This window comes from Melozone crissalis, unplaced genomic scaffold (assembly GCF_028551555.1).
Source record: "Melozone crissalis strain CALT ecotype California unplaced genomic scaffold, PUWL_Pcris_2 ptg000027l_1, whole genome shotgun sequence".
Taxonomy (NCBI): Eukaryota; Metazoa; Chordata; class Aves; order Passeriformes; family Passerellidae; genus Melozone; species Melozone crissalis.
The window spans coordinates 10,677,533-10,689,971 of NW_026535805.1; the positions used below are offsets into that span (position 1 = coordinate 10,677,533).

The window sequence follows — 12,439 nt, forward strand, 5'->3', positions numbered from 1 at the left end:
AATACCCACGCAGCAACAAAAGTGGGTTCAAAGTGTACTCTAGGAAATCTGAGTTTTCATAACTGTTGAATAAATGTGCCTTTCCATACCCACTGCATTTTCTGCCAAGATTCTAATTAACTCATTTAACTACTGCTTGACAGTTTTTGTAATTATTACCCAGTTAGAATGAATACAGTAGAACAACTAAATCTCAGCTCTGATCTGAAAGAAAAACCTTCCATGACCTGCTCGTGCCACTTTCCATCCTTTGCCAGCAGGCCTGGAGAACCAAGGAGGTCCCAGTTGACTGGACATCAGCAAATGTAATGGCCATCTACAAGAAGGATCAGAAGGAAGCCTGTTAGGCCTTGTGCCGGGAAAGGTGACGGAGCAGATGATCTTGAGTGTCACCACATGACATGTGCAGGACAATCAGGGGATCAGGCACAACCAGCATGGGTTTATGAAAGGTGGTCCTGCTTGATCACCTTGGTCTCCTTCTGTGACTGGGTGATCCTGTGGAAGAGGAAAAGGCTGCAGATGTTGTCACTGACTAGCCTTTGACATCACTTCACTTCCTACCAAATTCCCCTGGAGATGCTAGCAGCCCATGGCTTGGACAAGTGCAGTCTTCACTGGGTAAAAAACTGGCTGGATGGCCAAGCCAGAGTGGTGGTGAATGCAGTTAAATCCAACTCACAGCTGGCCACCAGTGGGGCTCCCCAGGGCTCAGAACTGGGGCGAGTACAGTTTAAAAATCTTTACTGATGATCTGGACGAGGGGATCAAGTGCCCCTGTTTGAATTTTCAGATGACACCAAGTTGGGTGGGAGTGCTGATCTGCTGGAGGGCAGGAAGGCTCTGCAGGGGGATCTGGCCGGATCGATGGGCTGAGGCCAGCATGAGGTGCAATAAGGTGAAGTGCTGGGTCCTGCATTTGGTCACAACACCCTCTTGCAACACTAGAGACATGGGGAACTGTATCTGAAAAGCTGTTCAGTGGAAAAGGACCTGGGGGTGCTGGTCATTAGCAGCTGAACATGACCCAGTATGTGTCCAGGTGGCAAAGAAGGCCAATGACATCCTGGTCTATATCAGAAACAGCGTGGCCAGCAGGACCAGGGCAGTGACTGTCCCTCTGCACTCAGCACTGGGGAGGCCACACCTCGACTGCCGTGGCCAGTTTTGGGTCACTCACTACAAGAAGAACATTGAGGTGTTGGAGCGAGTCCAGAGAAGAGCAAAGGAGCTGGTAAAGGGTCTGGAGCACAAATCCTGTGAGAAGCAACTGAGGGAGCTGAAGTGGTTTAGTTTAGGGAGAAGTAGGCTCAGGAGGGACTTTATCTTGCTCTCCAACTACCTGAAAGCAGGATGCAGCCAGGTGGGAGTCAGCCTCTTCTAAAAAACAACAAGTGATAGGAGAAGAGGAAATGGCCTCAATTTGCACCAGGGGAAGTTTAGATATTAGGGAAATTTTCTTCACCTAAAGAATTGCCAAACACTGGAACAGACTGCCCAGAGAAGTGGTGCAGTCACCACCTCTGGAGGTGTTTTACAGATGTGCAGATGGGGTACTTAGGGACATGGTGGACTTGGCAGTGTTGAGTTCACATTTGAACACAATGATCTCAAAGATACTTTTCAACCTAAATGATTCTATGATTAGATTTACTGATAAATTACCAGAAGCCTCAAACTTGCCAGGTAATTTTAAAATTTGATGCTGTCAGTAACTTTGAAGCACTTTCCCTCTGCAAGAGCAATTTAACTCCAAAAAGGCAGTCTTTGGAATTAAGTCTGTTTAATAACAGAGAAACTACTGCTTCAATTGTGATTTCCAGCAATCTAACTTTGCATGTAACTGTTGTCCTTTTTTTTTAAAAGCAGAATTTAACACCAGGATGTTATCAGTGAAAGGAAAAATAAATTGGCCCCAGAAAAAACTCCAAGTTCCCCTATATATGAATTTTACCTGAACAAGATTTATCCATTGCATTTTGAAGAAACACCTAGTCAGTAATTGTTTAGGTTAACATTTAACCACTGTTACCAGACCCTATTACAGCCATACCAAAAGACACAATAAAAAGATGAAACCTACAAATTTCTTTCGTCAGCCTAATTAATGTTACAGAAAACATTTCAAGGAGTTCAAACTGTCCATACCACTGGTCCAGAGTTCTTCAGGACCTTTTGTTCCTGAAATGAGTTTCAGCATCAAAATAAACACAATCTAAGAAAGTAATTTAAAAAGTAACCCCTATTGCAGACAGAGAGGAAGATTTCAAAAATACTAAGTACTGACCTAGCTAGTAATGAAGATGACAGCAATTAGTTTTGACTAATTAAAAGTGCTTTTAACAATCTCACTGTAAAAAAATACAAGTCTAAACATTTGGGCAACAGTAAAGAATTAAGAACACCTTAATGAATAATGTCTGTGTCCCCTCAAAAAATTACTTTGTTCTGTTTTTTCGTCACTATCAGTCTTTGTAGGTGGATAAACATGCCTAGAGGCAGTAATATCACAATAAAATCCTGAGGAAGATATTTTAGTTGACTACAGCTTTATAATGACACTTAGAAATTCCTGTGTTGAAACACAGATTATTACTATGAAAGGTGGCATACTCCTAGCACATGACAACTAACATGATACAGAACTGGATGTTTAATTAGGGTAGCCTGAAATAAATTACATGCGCACTAGTGAAAAAGGGCAACAAATTAATGGAGAGATTCAATTACCTAAAGGAATCAAATGGATTTAAAATTTGTGAAATTTCTGTAGACCATTCTACCCTAGTCAGAAGTATGCAGAGGGAGTTGAAGAAGGTTGTGTTGAATCACGTTTTCATTTTCTTTTGTGATCTTTTACTAATGAATTTTTCTATATGTGTATTTCAACCATACAAGAAAATATCTTAAGTGATGAAATGCTTGATATATCATGTAAAAATACTCCCTCCACCATCACATTACAGAACCTTAAACATACAGGGTGACACTCAGAGCCTGACAAAACCTCTGGAAGACACAAACCCTTCCCAATACTCAGCTCTAAGTTTTGCTCTGAGACTTGAGGCAACACTGAGCTCTGGATTGCCACAAAAGGTATGTCAGACCAAAAACTGTCCCATATCTCCTATATAGGGAAACTGGTACCTCATTACCTAGCAACAGAAGTGGTCCCACTGAACTGCCTCAAGTACTTCATACCTCGACAAATAGGTCTAATTGCTTAGCCTCTTAACTGACTTAAAAATCTCACTAACTGAGCCATTTAAAGACAGCATTAACATATCCAGCATTAAAGCACCATTTAGATGATGGACACATAATCTTAGCTCTCCTACAACTATTTTCACTAATTGCTCTATAGCAGCTTCAGAGGGAAGAAAAGAAAAAAAAAAGGAACAATCAGTACAGTTGAACACCTGGAATAGAAGTACAAGTCAATCTGCTTTGACTGCCAGTCCCCGTCTGTCCTGATCTCTTCTGGAGCTGTCAACATGCCATCAAAAGCTGGTAGCAGCAAAACAATTATTTTGTGGACACAAGAAGAGTACAAAGCAGTGCTAGGCTGGCAATCAGTTTATGGTAGCGGCTATAGTTTCTGAAGCCTTGGCTGATGGGGGCATGGCACACACAGCAGGCAGTAAATAGGTCTGATGCACTGGCCAGGCACTGACCAAACAAAGCCTCATGGAACAGGAAACTCTGCAAAGCAGCTGCCATTCCTTCTGCTTCCCATGTCTGCAAAGGGATTTGAAGAAGCCATGAACTGCCGTGGATGACTACTAACAATTGTACTGAAATCATCAATTCACAAGAATAATCACATTTTAGTATGCCAAATTGAAGATCTTCTCACTTCTACAAAGCAGACATATTAGAAGGCCTAAACCCAACCATTCATTTAGTGACTGTGTATTCATAATCTGTCTGAAACAGCAGGCTTCTACTGGAGGCAGCATGGCATGCCAGCTTCAAAGGTGAAGGCCTTAACAGCTCCCCTGTGTCTCAAACATAGCAAGAGGCAGTGCTCAGCAGTAAATGGGTAATATTCTATGGTTTTCCTCCTCCAGCTCCCAGCAGAAAACACAGGTAACAAACAGGAAACACATCAAAGCAAACACACGTTTCATTTTCTCTTCAATTTTTTCTTCCATCAGTGAAAAACATACAGCAACATTCAAAGCCAGAGAGTTCAGATCAGGTTCTTGTTATTCTCCCCTGCCTGTATGGGAAGGTTAAACGCAGTCACCGAACTCTGCATACCACCCTCAGTCACGAAGAACCCTCTGGCACAGCTCCCAGACCAGTAAAAAACGACCATTTCAGTCCCCAAAGCATGGAGCCTGATCCATTTAAGCAAAACAACTTCTACTGACAGCTGGTTTTCTTAGCATATTCACGTCTGTATTTATCAGAGAAAAGCCCTCCAGGACAACAGTGTTTATTGCAGGATTATTTCTGTGAACATAGGGAACACAGCATTCACTGAGCAACAGTGTTTCTACCCTAATATAGTTTTTTCTTAAAATGTGAACCAAGATGAACCCATTTTTATGTTCTTTAGCATGGATGACTCACGAAAGACAAAAAACAAAAACTACATACATTGAATTTATTTCTGTTAAGAAAAAAGCCCAAAAACTTCTGATCCACATTCATGTGTAGTATGCTGACACACATTTTTAATCATTAATTTAGACATCAGCTGTTCGATCCTGCACTGATTCTTTGGATTTAGTGTCTAATGACTTTTAATAAATGAGAAACAAAGATATGACAGGCAGCATTATTACAGATTTCCATCCCATATGAGTACCTAGTATACTTTCATCAGAAAGGCAATTTTGAACAAGATGCTTTCTACCAATAGGTTTAGAGCCACTATGAATCACTCATGGAAATGCCTCAGAGACATAAAGGATAAATATCCCAGCAGGTCTTTACCATGCCCTAGAGCATGGCTGTGCCTACCTAGCTCAGCTGTATGACCCTGTTCCCAAAGCACAGCAGCTCACAGCAGAGGATGGAGAACATCCTGAGACAAGTCCCCTGCCCTGAGGTGGGAGGAAGGGAAGGATGAGTTGGGGACACACTCATGGATGCTGACAAGCACCAATCTCTCAAGTTGTGTGGTCAGTCTGTGTGGTTTCTCAGCTTACCACTTCCTACAGAAGTGTGCAGAAACTGTTTTCTACGATACTACAGTAAAGATGGTAGTGTTTTAAAAACAAATATATCTCATAAAAATCCCATGTTTCATTTTATCTTGGCCTAATTTTGAAATAATTGAAAGTAACTGCTATTGGCATCTGTTATGCAATAAAAAGTCAGAAGAATTATTAAAACTATGGAATATAAGCTTTTTAAGTGACTGATTTCAAATGAAGGAAACATTAAAAGTTGCTGTTAATGTGTTTTGAACAAATAGTATCAAAATGAACTTTTCAAATTAGCATGTATTAACGAAAGAATTAAACTAGGTATTGTAATGAATAGTTATTGATGAGACTTTTACAAATTAATACAGGTAATTCCCATCCCTAAATGTGGATTTGGTTGATTGTAACAACTGCACTTGACACTCTTGCAGCCAGACATCACACCATACAAGCCAATAAAGCACCAATACTGACTTGAATGAGCCACAACTCCACTGGATTTCTACCTGCTGCTTCAATATGTGAACCTTTTCAAGCCAATCAGTGTACTAACATCTTCACCCCAAATCTAAAAGTTGGACACTTCCCTGATTTTGGAAATCTCTCTTACAGAGTCTATGACAAAGTGCAGTCCAAGTCTTAGTATTATTATACCTACTATCAATTTTAAAAAATAGAGCAAATGTGTTTTACAAAAACCCTTCAAAGCAAAAACCTATACTCACATTCCTAGGACTCAAATTTGCTGACAAGATCTGTGTGTATGTATCATTTTTAGAAAGGGCAATGTGGGAATGTGTGTTTATATGGCACAGCACAAGAGCAATGAAACCTCCTGGGAAAGCAGGAGATAACTCACTTTACACAAACAGGCCCTTTTCCTCTTACTGCTCTACAAACCTGAAATGTTATTTCATATGTCAGGAAAATGCTATTCCTGTTTGCTCATTCTTCTTAATGTGAACTTATTTTAGTGTTAGCAAAATAATTGTGGGAATTTGGTATTTTTCACGTTTTGTTGAGTTCTTGGGAATGTTATGTTGGGAACTATCAACTATTACTTGGAACACCTCAAAATCTGCTGCACAGAAAAAATACACTGGTGATTTGCTTACATGGCTTTTGTAGATCCAATTACTGTGAGCAGCAGGAAAGATCTTTATAAGCAGAACACAATTCAAATGTAGCATGTCACGGCCTCAAGTCATTAAACTAATCCTGAGGGTTCTTGAGGCTTTTTATACTTTTGGCAAAAAGTAGAAAGAAGTACACATTCTTGCTTCAGTTCCCAAACACTGGGAGGTTAAATATCTAGACTGTCAGCCCCTGCTAAACACAGCAGAGATTGGTTTTGGGAAAGAACAAGAGAGAACTGTATATTTGCTATTAAAACACAATTTTACCAACACTGAAAACATACCCATAATTTTTTCATGGCATATACGAAGTAGCCAGTAGCATAAAGTGGGGTGCAACAGCTCACAAGCAACTTCAGTAATTATGCATTATCAGTACCTAGATGCTGTGATGAAAATGTTACAAATGCAGAAAAACAGATTGACTTAGATGAGATAAGTATCTCAATCTCAACACAGAGATAATGTGACAAGGTGTGGCACAGAACTCCAGGGTTTACTGGCATGATTTTAACATGACTGCATCAGCTATGAATGACAAAAGCCATAAATACCAGAATGTCAGCTACATACCAATACCACTCAAGTATTTTTCTGATGTCTCGCTCTACATCACACATCTAAAATCAGATGCTCTTTAGGGCACTGAGAGAAAATGCAATACTTTTAGGCAGACAAAGACTTCCTTTGTACTATTCTGCTAGGTATCAAGAGGTTAACATCTTTCTAAAGATACTGCTGAAAGTGGGAAAATATGCAACGCATTCATTAGCTCGTGGATGATTTAGACAGATATACCTGGGTGGCCTGAAACATACTTCACCATCAACATGTGACTGCAGCTGGAAATACAATGGAAACTAATGGTAGCCCATTTGCTTTTAAGAGTTCAGAAAAAGAATCCTTTGGAACATAGAAGGATAATTACATATTTGACTACAATTATTCCCTCAACTGATGCTGACAAAAAAGAATGAATTAATGAAAAATATGAAAATGTGAAAGCTACTAAACACATTATCTATGTGTTTGCACATGCACACGTAACCTACATTTTGTTAAAGTATCTCAGAAGTGTTATGTCTTTATCTAAGTCAAATTCTGGTTTTTATTTTCTAAACTGCATCCAAGAGTTCATCCAGATCAATACTCTGTTATCTGTCAAGATATCATGTTTCTTCACTCACACAAACTTTGTCCTAGTTATTATAAAACTGTGGTCGTCAGTATTTCCCATCTTTCCTCTGCACAGAAGAGTCATCACCAGTTCAGAGGAAAGTCAACTGCCCTATTAGCTAAAACACATCACTGAAACAATGCTACACCAGTTTGAATGTGGTATTCCTGAAAAGTCTAACATAGTTATTTTTTTAAGCATTACAAGACTGAAATACTGAAGACAAAGAGAAGCATTAAAATATTTTCAATTTCAGAAAAGAAAGAAATGAAATTTAATGAAAACAGATTGATTTTTAGTCTCCAGTCTTCCATTTTAGGAGTAAAAATCCATTTCTCAGCAAATGTGCCAACTGGTAAACACATCAGTAAGGTTCAATGCTCTTAAAAGGAAATATTCAGATATTCTCCTGAAAAAAGTAATTTACTAAAGCTGCAAATTCCAAAATTAACCAATTTCCTTAGCTTCTACAATAATAATTTATTCAAATATATTATGTTTATATAGAGAACTTACCTTCCCAAAAGAAAAAAACAATTAAAGATTCCCCCCCACAAAAGCTATCACTATGTTGTACCATAGAAGGCATTCAAAATATATTGCCACAAGAAAGGACAAACATGGTTTTCAGAGATTGTGATGCTACAAGAGTATCACATACAAACAAAACTAGCTGAGAGAACATCTATCATTTCTCCACCACACACACTCAAAGCAACCACTATAACTTTAAGCAATTTAAAGCAATAGTATGTTATCACCTAGTATGTTATCACACATATCAGGAAAAGATTGAAAAGTGCTGAGATGAAGTAGAATAAACATTCTAGAAGAAAATATCTCACTCACTGTTCAATACGCGGGGAGAGGTACAGCTTAGGAAAAACCTGAGTGGCTTCGGCATCCTCAAAACTAACAGAGAGGAGTGCAACATCTTCTCCAGGGTCTTCATTCACATCCTGTACGTAGAAAAACAATATAAAATGGTAAATAACAAACTGAATATTTAAAAGCTTACAGATAAGAACTAGTAAGTCAAACACAAACTTATTTAGGAGATGCTTAAGTGAGGAATCTAAACTGTAACCCTGCAAAACAGGTTGCAAATTTATTCTTTCTTACTATATTGGCACTTTAAATAAATATTTTTGATCTGCTTGATTTCCTTTAATGTATCAGAATAAAATTACTGAGTTATGAAGTATACAGTACTACAATTCTTCAATTCAGTGAACTATAAATTTCAGCAAAGATACAGATTTCATTTTTAGGAATTCCTGGCTTGACATCAGAAGCAAATGCCAAAGGATTTTTTAAAATGTTCTAATATCACTGAGTTATGACCACAAATTCTGTGTTTGTTATTTTTCAAAGTAGTTTAGGATTCAAACTTTCTAGTGTATTGTATTCAACTCCTGTTATGGATGAAAAACATTTTTGCAATTAGAAATTTGTATCCAGAAGTCACTGCCCCCCAGTTTCCTGCAAATTAAATCTATGCATTACTTTCAGCAAAGACTGCAGACTCCAGGACAGGACTGTAGGAAAAAAAACCCAGCATGCTAAATACAACTTAATCTTATTGTATTCACAGTTGAGGCTTTCTTTAATCAGAACAATCAGTTACAGCTTTGGGATCATCTAGAACAAAGTGTTTCTCGTTAGGACCTGATGTCCCTCCAATTCATAAATTACATACAGTACTAACAAGTGTATTTCTGCCACACACAACTTCATTTAAGCTCTAGACCTCTAGTTAGAAAGTAATCAGTTAGCAGCACAGTCACCTTCACTGACAGCAAATAATATGGTGCCACTTTCTGCTCACAAATAAATCTTCCAACATGTTTGTTCATATATACATAGCAACTTGCCAAGATGCCTTTGTTCTTATCTGTTTTGGAAAAATAGGAGAGGAAATAAGATATGTACTCAAAGCATGATCAACATGGTGCAGAGTGCCCTAGTATGCTCTGTCCTACAGGCAGCTGTGAGGAAGGAACAGGCAAACCACTTAAATATTCTTAGGAGGCCCTGCCCTATGTGGGGAGAACAAAAAATTAAGTGACTGCTGAGTGGTTTCAGGAAGGCAATCTCGTGCCATTTGAAGCTCTGGCAGGACGGGGGCTGTTAATGTCCAGAGAGATGAGCTGTGTACAGCTATTGTGTGCAGAACACTACATGCCAAGAAACTTAGTGATAAGCTGCAGGGAAGAATGGGTCTTAAAAAAGCCTAATTGTCTTAGATGAAAAATGAGACAGAGCTGACAGTGTTTTCTTAAATTCTGCCTTGGTGTGCAGCTCACTTGTGACAGATGAAAGAAAACTGTGCTCTTAGAACTGCCTGTAAAATGGTCATGAGCACACTGTGGCTGGAAATCAGAGCATGGTTTTAACCCTAAGTTGCAGGACCACACTCCATATGAGTGGCGAGCACAAACAATAGCTGTTGTCCTGCTGTGATCAGTTTAGGGATGGCATCATGGGATGTGACTGTCTGTAACAGCAATGGATAGGATCTCATGACCCAAAATGTTCCCTTAAGTGTTACTATCATCTGGACTAGAGAAAATAGAACAGATTACAAAACCTTTATCAACAAGACAAATAACAAAATATACCTAAGAGTACAATATACCCTGATCTTTTCCCCAGCATTTAATGTATTTCCATCATTAAAGAAAAAAAATTAAATAAGGAACAGCCTTCAATCCTGAAGCTGACTACAGCATTAACTGCCTTTTCCCCATTAATTTGCTAATTGTCAATCAAACGAAAAGAACTATTAAGAGAGATTGAACAGCAACCCTTTTAATGCTAATAACAATTAAAAAGATTTTATTTTAATGGGCATTCTTCAAGAGATGACAGGTACATGAAATGGTTAGGTTGATGAGGAGCTCAACGTAACCCTGTGACGTGCACTTGCAGCTCAGAAAGCCAACAGGATCCTGGGATGGATCTCAGGCAGTGCTGCCAGCGAAACGAGGGAGGGGATTCTGCACTCCTACTCTACTCTGCTCTGCTGAGACCCCACCTGTAGTGCTGCATCCACCTCTGCCTTGGACAGTAAATCCCCTCTTTAGTCTGGCATTTATGATTAGTGCTAAAAGTAGATGTGCACACACAGCTTACCACCATGTGTAAGACTAGTTTCTGGAATCCTATCAGGTGCTTACTGATTGAATAAAGTCAAAACAAGGAAACAGAAAAACCAACCCCAAAACAGGTTAGGTGAATACCATTAGAGTATCCATTAACACATACAGTAATATTACATTCTATTTTCTGTGCTCACTAGTGAACTTCATATGAAGACTCACGCCAGGGGGAAAAAAACCCACACAACCACATAAATCATCTCTGCATCTTTTCATGTTAAGTTGCAGTAAAATGAAATATGAAGTAAGAGCAATAAATTGAGACACGATATTTTTCCATTTACAAAAATACACACAACAAACATGACTGCAACTCCTGCTGCCAGCAAAGCACTGTTATGTTCATACAGCTACTGTCCAATGGAAATCCACGTTAAGAAATTGGCATTCTTCTGTAACTACCGCTTTTCAGATGGATGCATTTTTTTAGCCCTGAGAAATGAAAATTGTTACTTAAAAAAGACCCCAAACCAGCATTCCTGTAGGTTTTAAAAGACACAGAGCAGTAACACCATGAAGCTGCTTGACTTTATTGTTCAGGTGGCCACAGATTTACAATGAACCCTCTTCTATCTGACACCATACCACTTATTCCTTTCAGCCTCTGTTATTTATGGAAGAAGCTGCTTGCTAGAACTGCATTTGACACTGGTGCATCTGTTAGAGCTGCCGTTTATAAAACCAAACCAAAACCACATGTCTTACAGATAAACTGTGGAAAAATTTGCAGCTAATAAACTTTTTTGATGTTGTCTGGGCCAGTTAGAGACAACTTAACCCTTTCAGTGATCTCTGTCCCAGTCATCTATAGAAACCTTAAGTGATCAGGTGAGAAGATGGAGCCTTCCAATACCAGGCCACGCCATGTGCCCAGAACAGGGGCTGAGATCTCTTCATTACACCACAGTGTCCAAAGACAAATACTGTTTTAATGCTTCTTATCAAACCCTGCACAGACAGCATTTTTCCTTTTGCCACTTCTGCACATGTATTTATATCAATGAACAGACCAGATCTGAATAGAGCAGCAAAGTAAGAGTCGCCTCTATTCTTGTTTTTCAGCTGGCTTCAAAAGATAGAGTGACATCCAAAGGCTTTGGCAATATTATACCCTTTCAGGAAAAAAAAAAAAAAAAAAAAAAAAGGCTGCTGAACTAAAGTCACATCTCATTTTTTAGTATTTAAGCATCCAGTTTTTTTTTTCGTCTTATAATTTGTATGTAACTTACAATACAATAGTTGCTTTTATTAAACAAATTTATTTTATATTCAAGAAAAACTGATTTTGTAAGAATGCAGAATGGCAATTTTCTATAAATATTAAATTTCAAGATTAGAACTGCCATAATAAAAGTGCCATTTTATACTCACAGAAGTTTTTCTACACAAGACTCTACAGAAGGCATTATTAAAATGAACTTTTAATTGAACAGAGAACTCATCCTGGGCCACCACAGGAATTTTGAGGTTTAAAAACGGAATGTAAAAATGCTTGAGATCATTAGTTAAACATGTGATAATGCCCACCTATTAATTTTTCCACAACAGTCTCATGCCTGATAGTAAAAAAAGCAAGCCACTAGAACACTGCAGTGTAAAAGATCCAACACAGATTTTCATGGTGCCTTTCTGCCACCTTGCTACTATGTCTTTTTTTTAAAAAATGTTTCATTTCTGAAAATGTCCATTCAAATAAAACATTAAAAAAATGGATATACCCCTTAAAACTGAAAATAGTTTTCTTTCTCAAGAACTACAAGGGGTTTCCTATGTTTACAGAATACTTTGTACAATGGAACCTCATCC

The 12,439-nt window shown here is 38.5% G+C and overlaps 1 protein-coding gene across 1 annotated transcript in view; it reads right to left on the reverse strand.

Moving 5' to 3' along the window:
* Positions 1-12,439, reverse strand: part of BABAM2 (BRISC and BRCA1 A complex member 2) — a 161,225-nt gene that overhangs the window by 65,104 nt on the left and 83,682 nt on the right. The window contains exon 7 of the mRNA XM_054279124.1: positions 8,322-8,431. Within this exon, the coding sequence (XP_054135099.1) occupies positions 8,322-8,431 (110 nt within the window). The remainder of the gene's footprint in view (positions 1-8,321; positions 8,432-12,439) is intronic.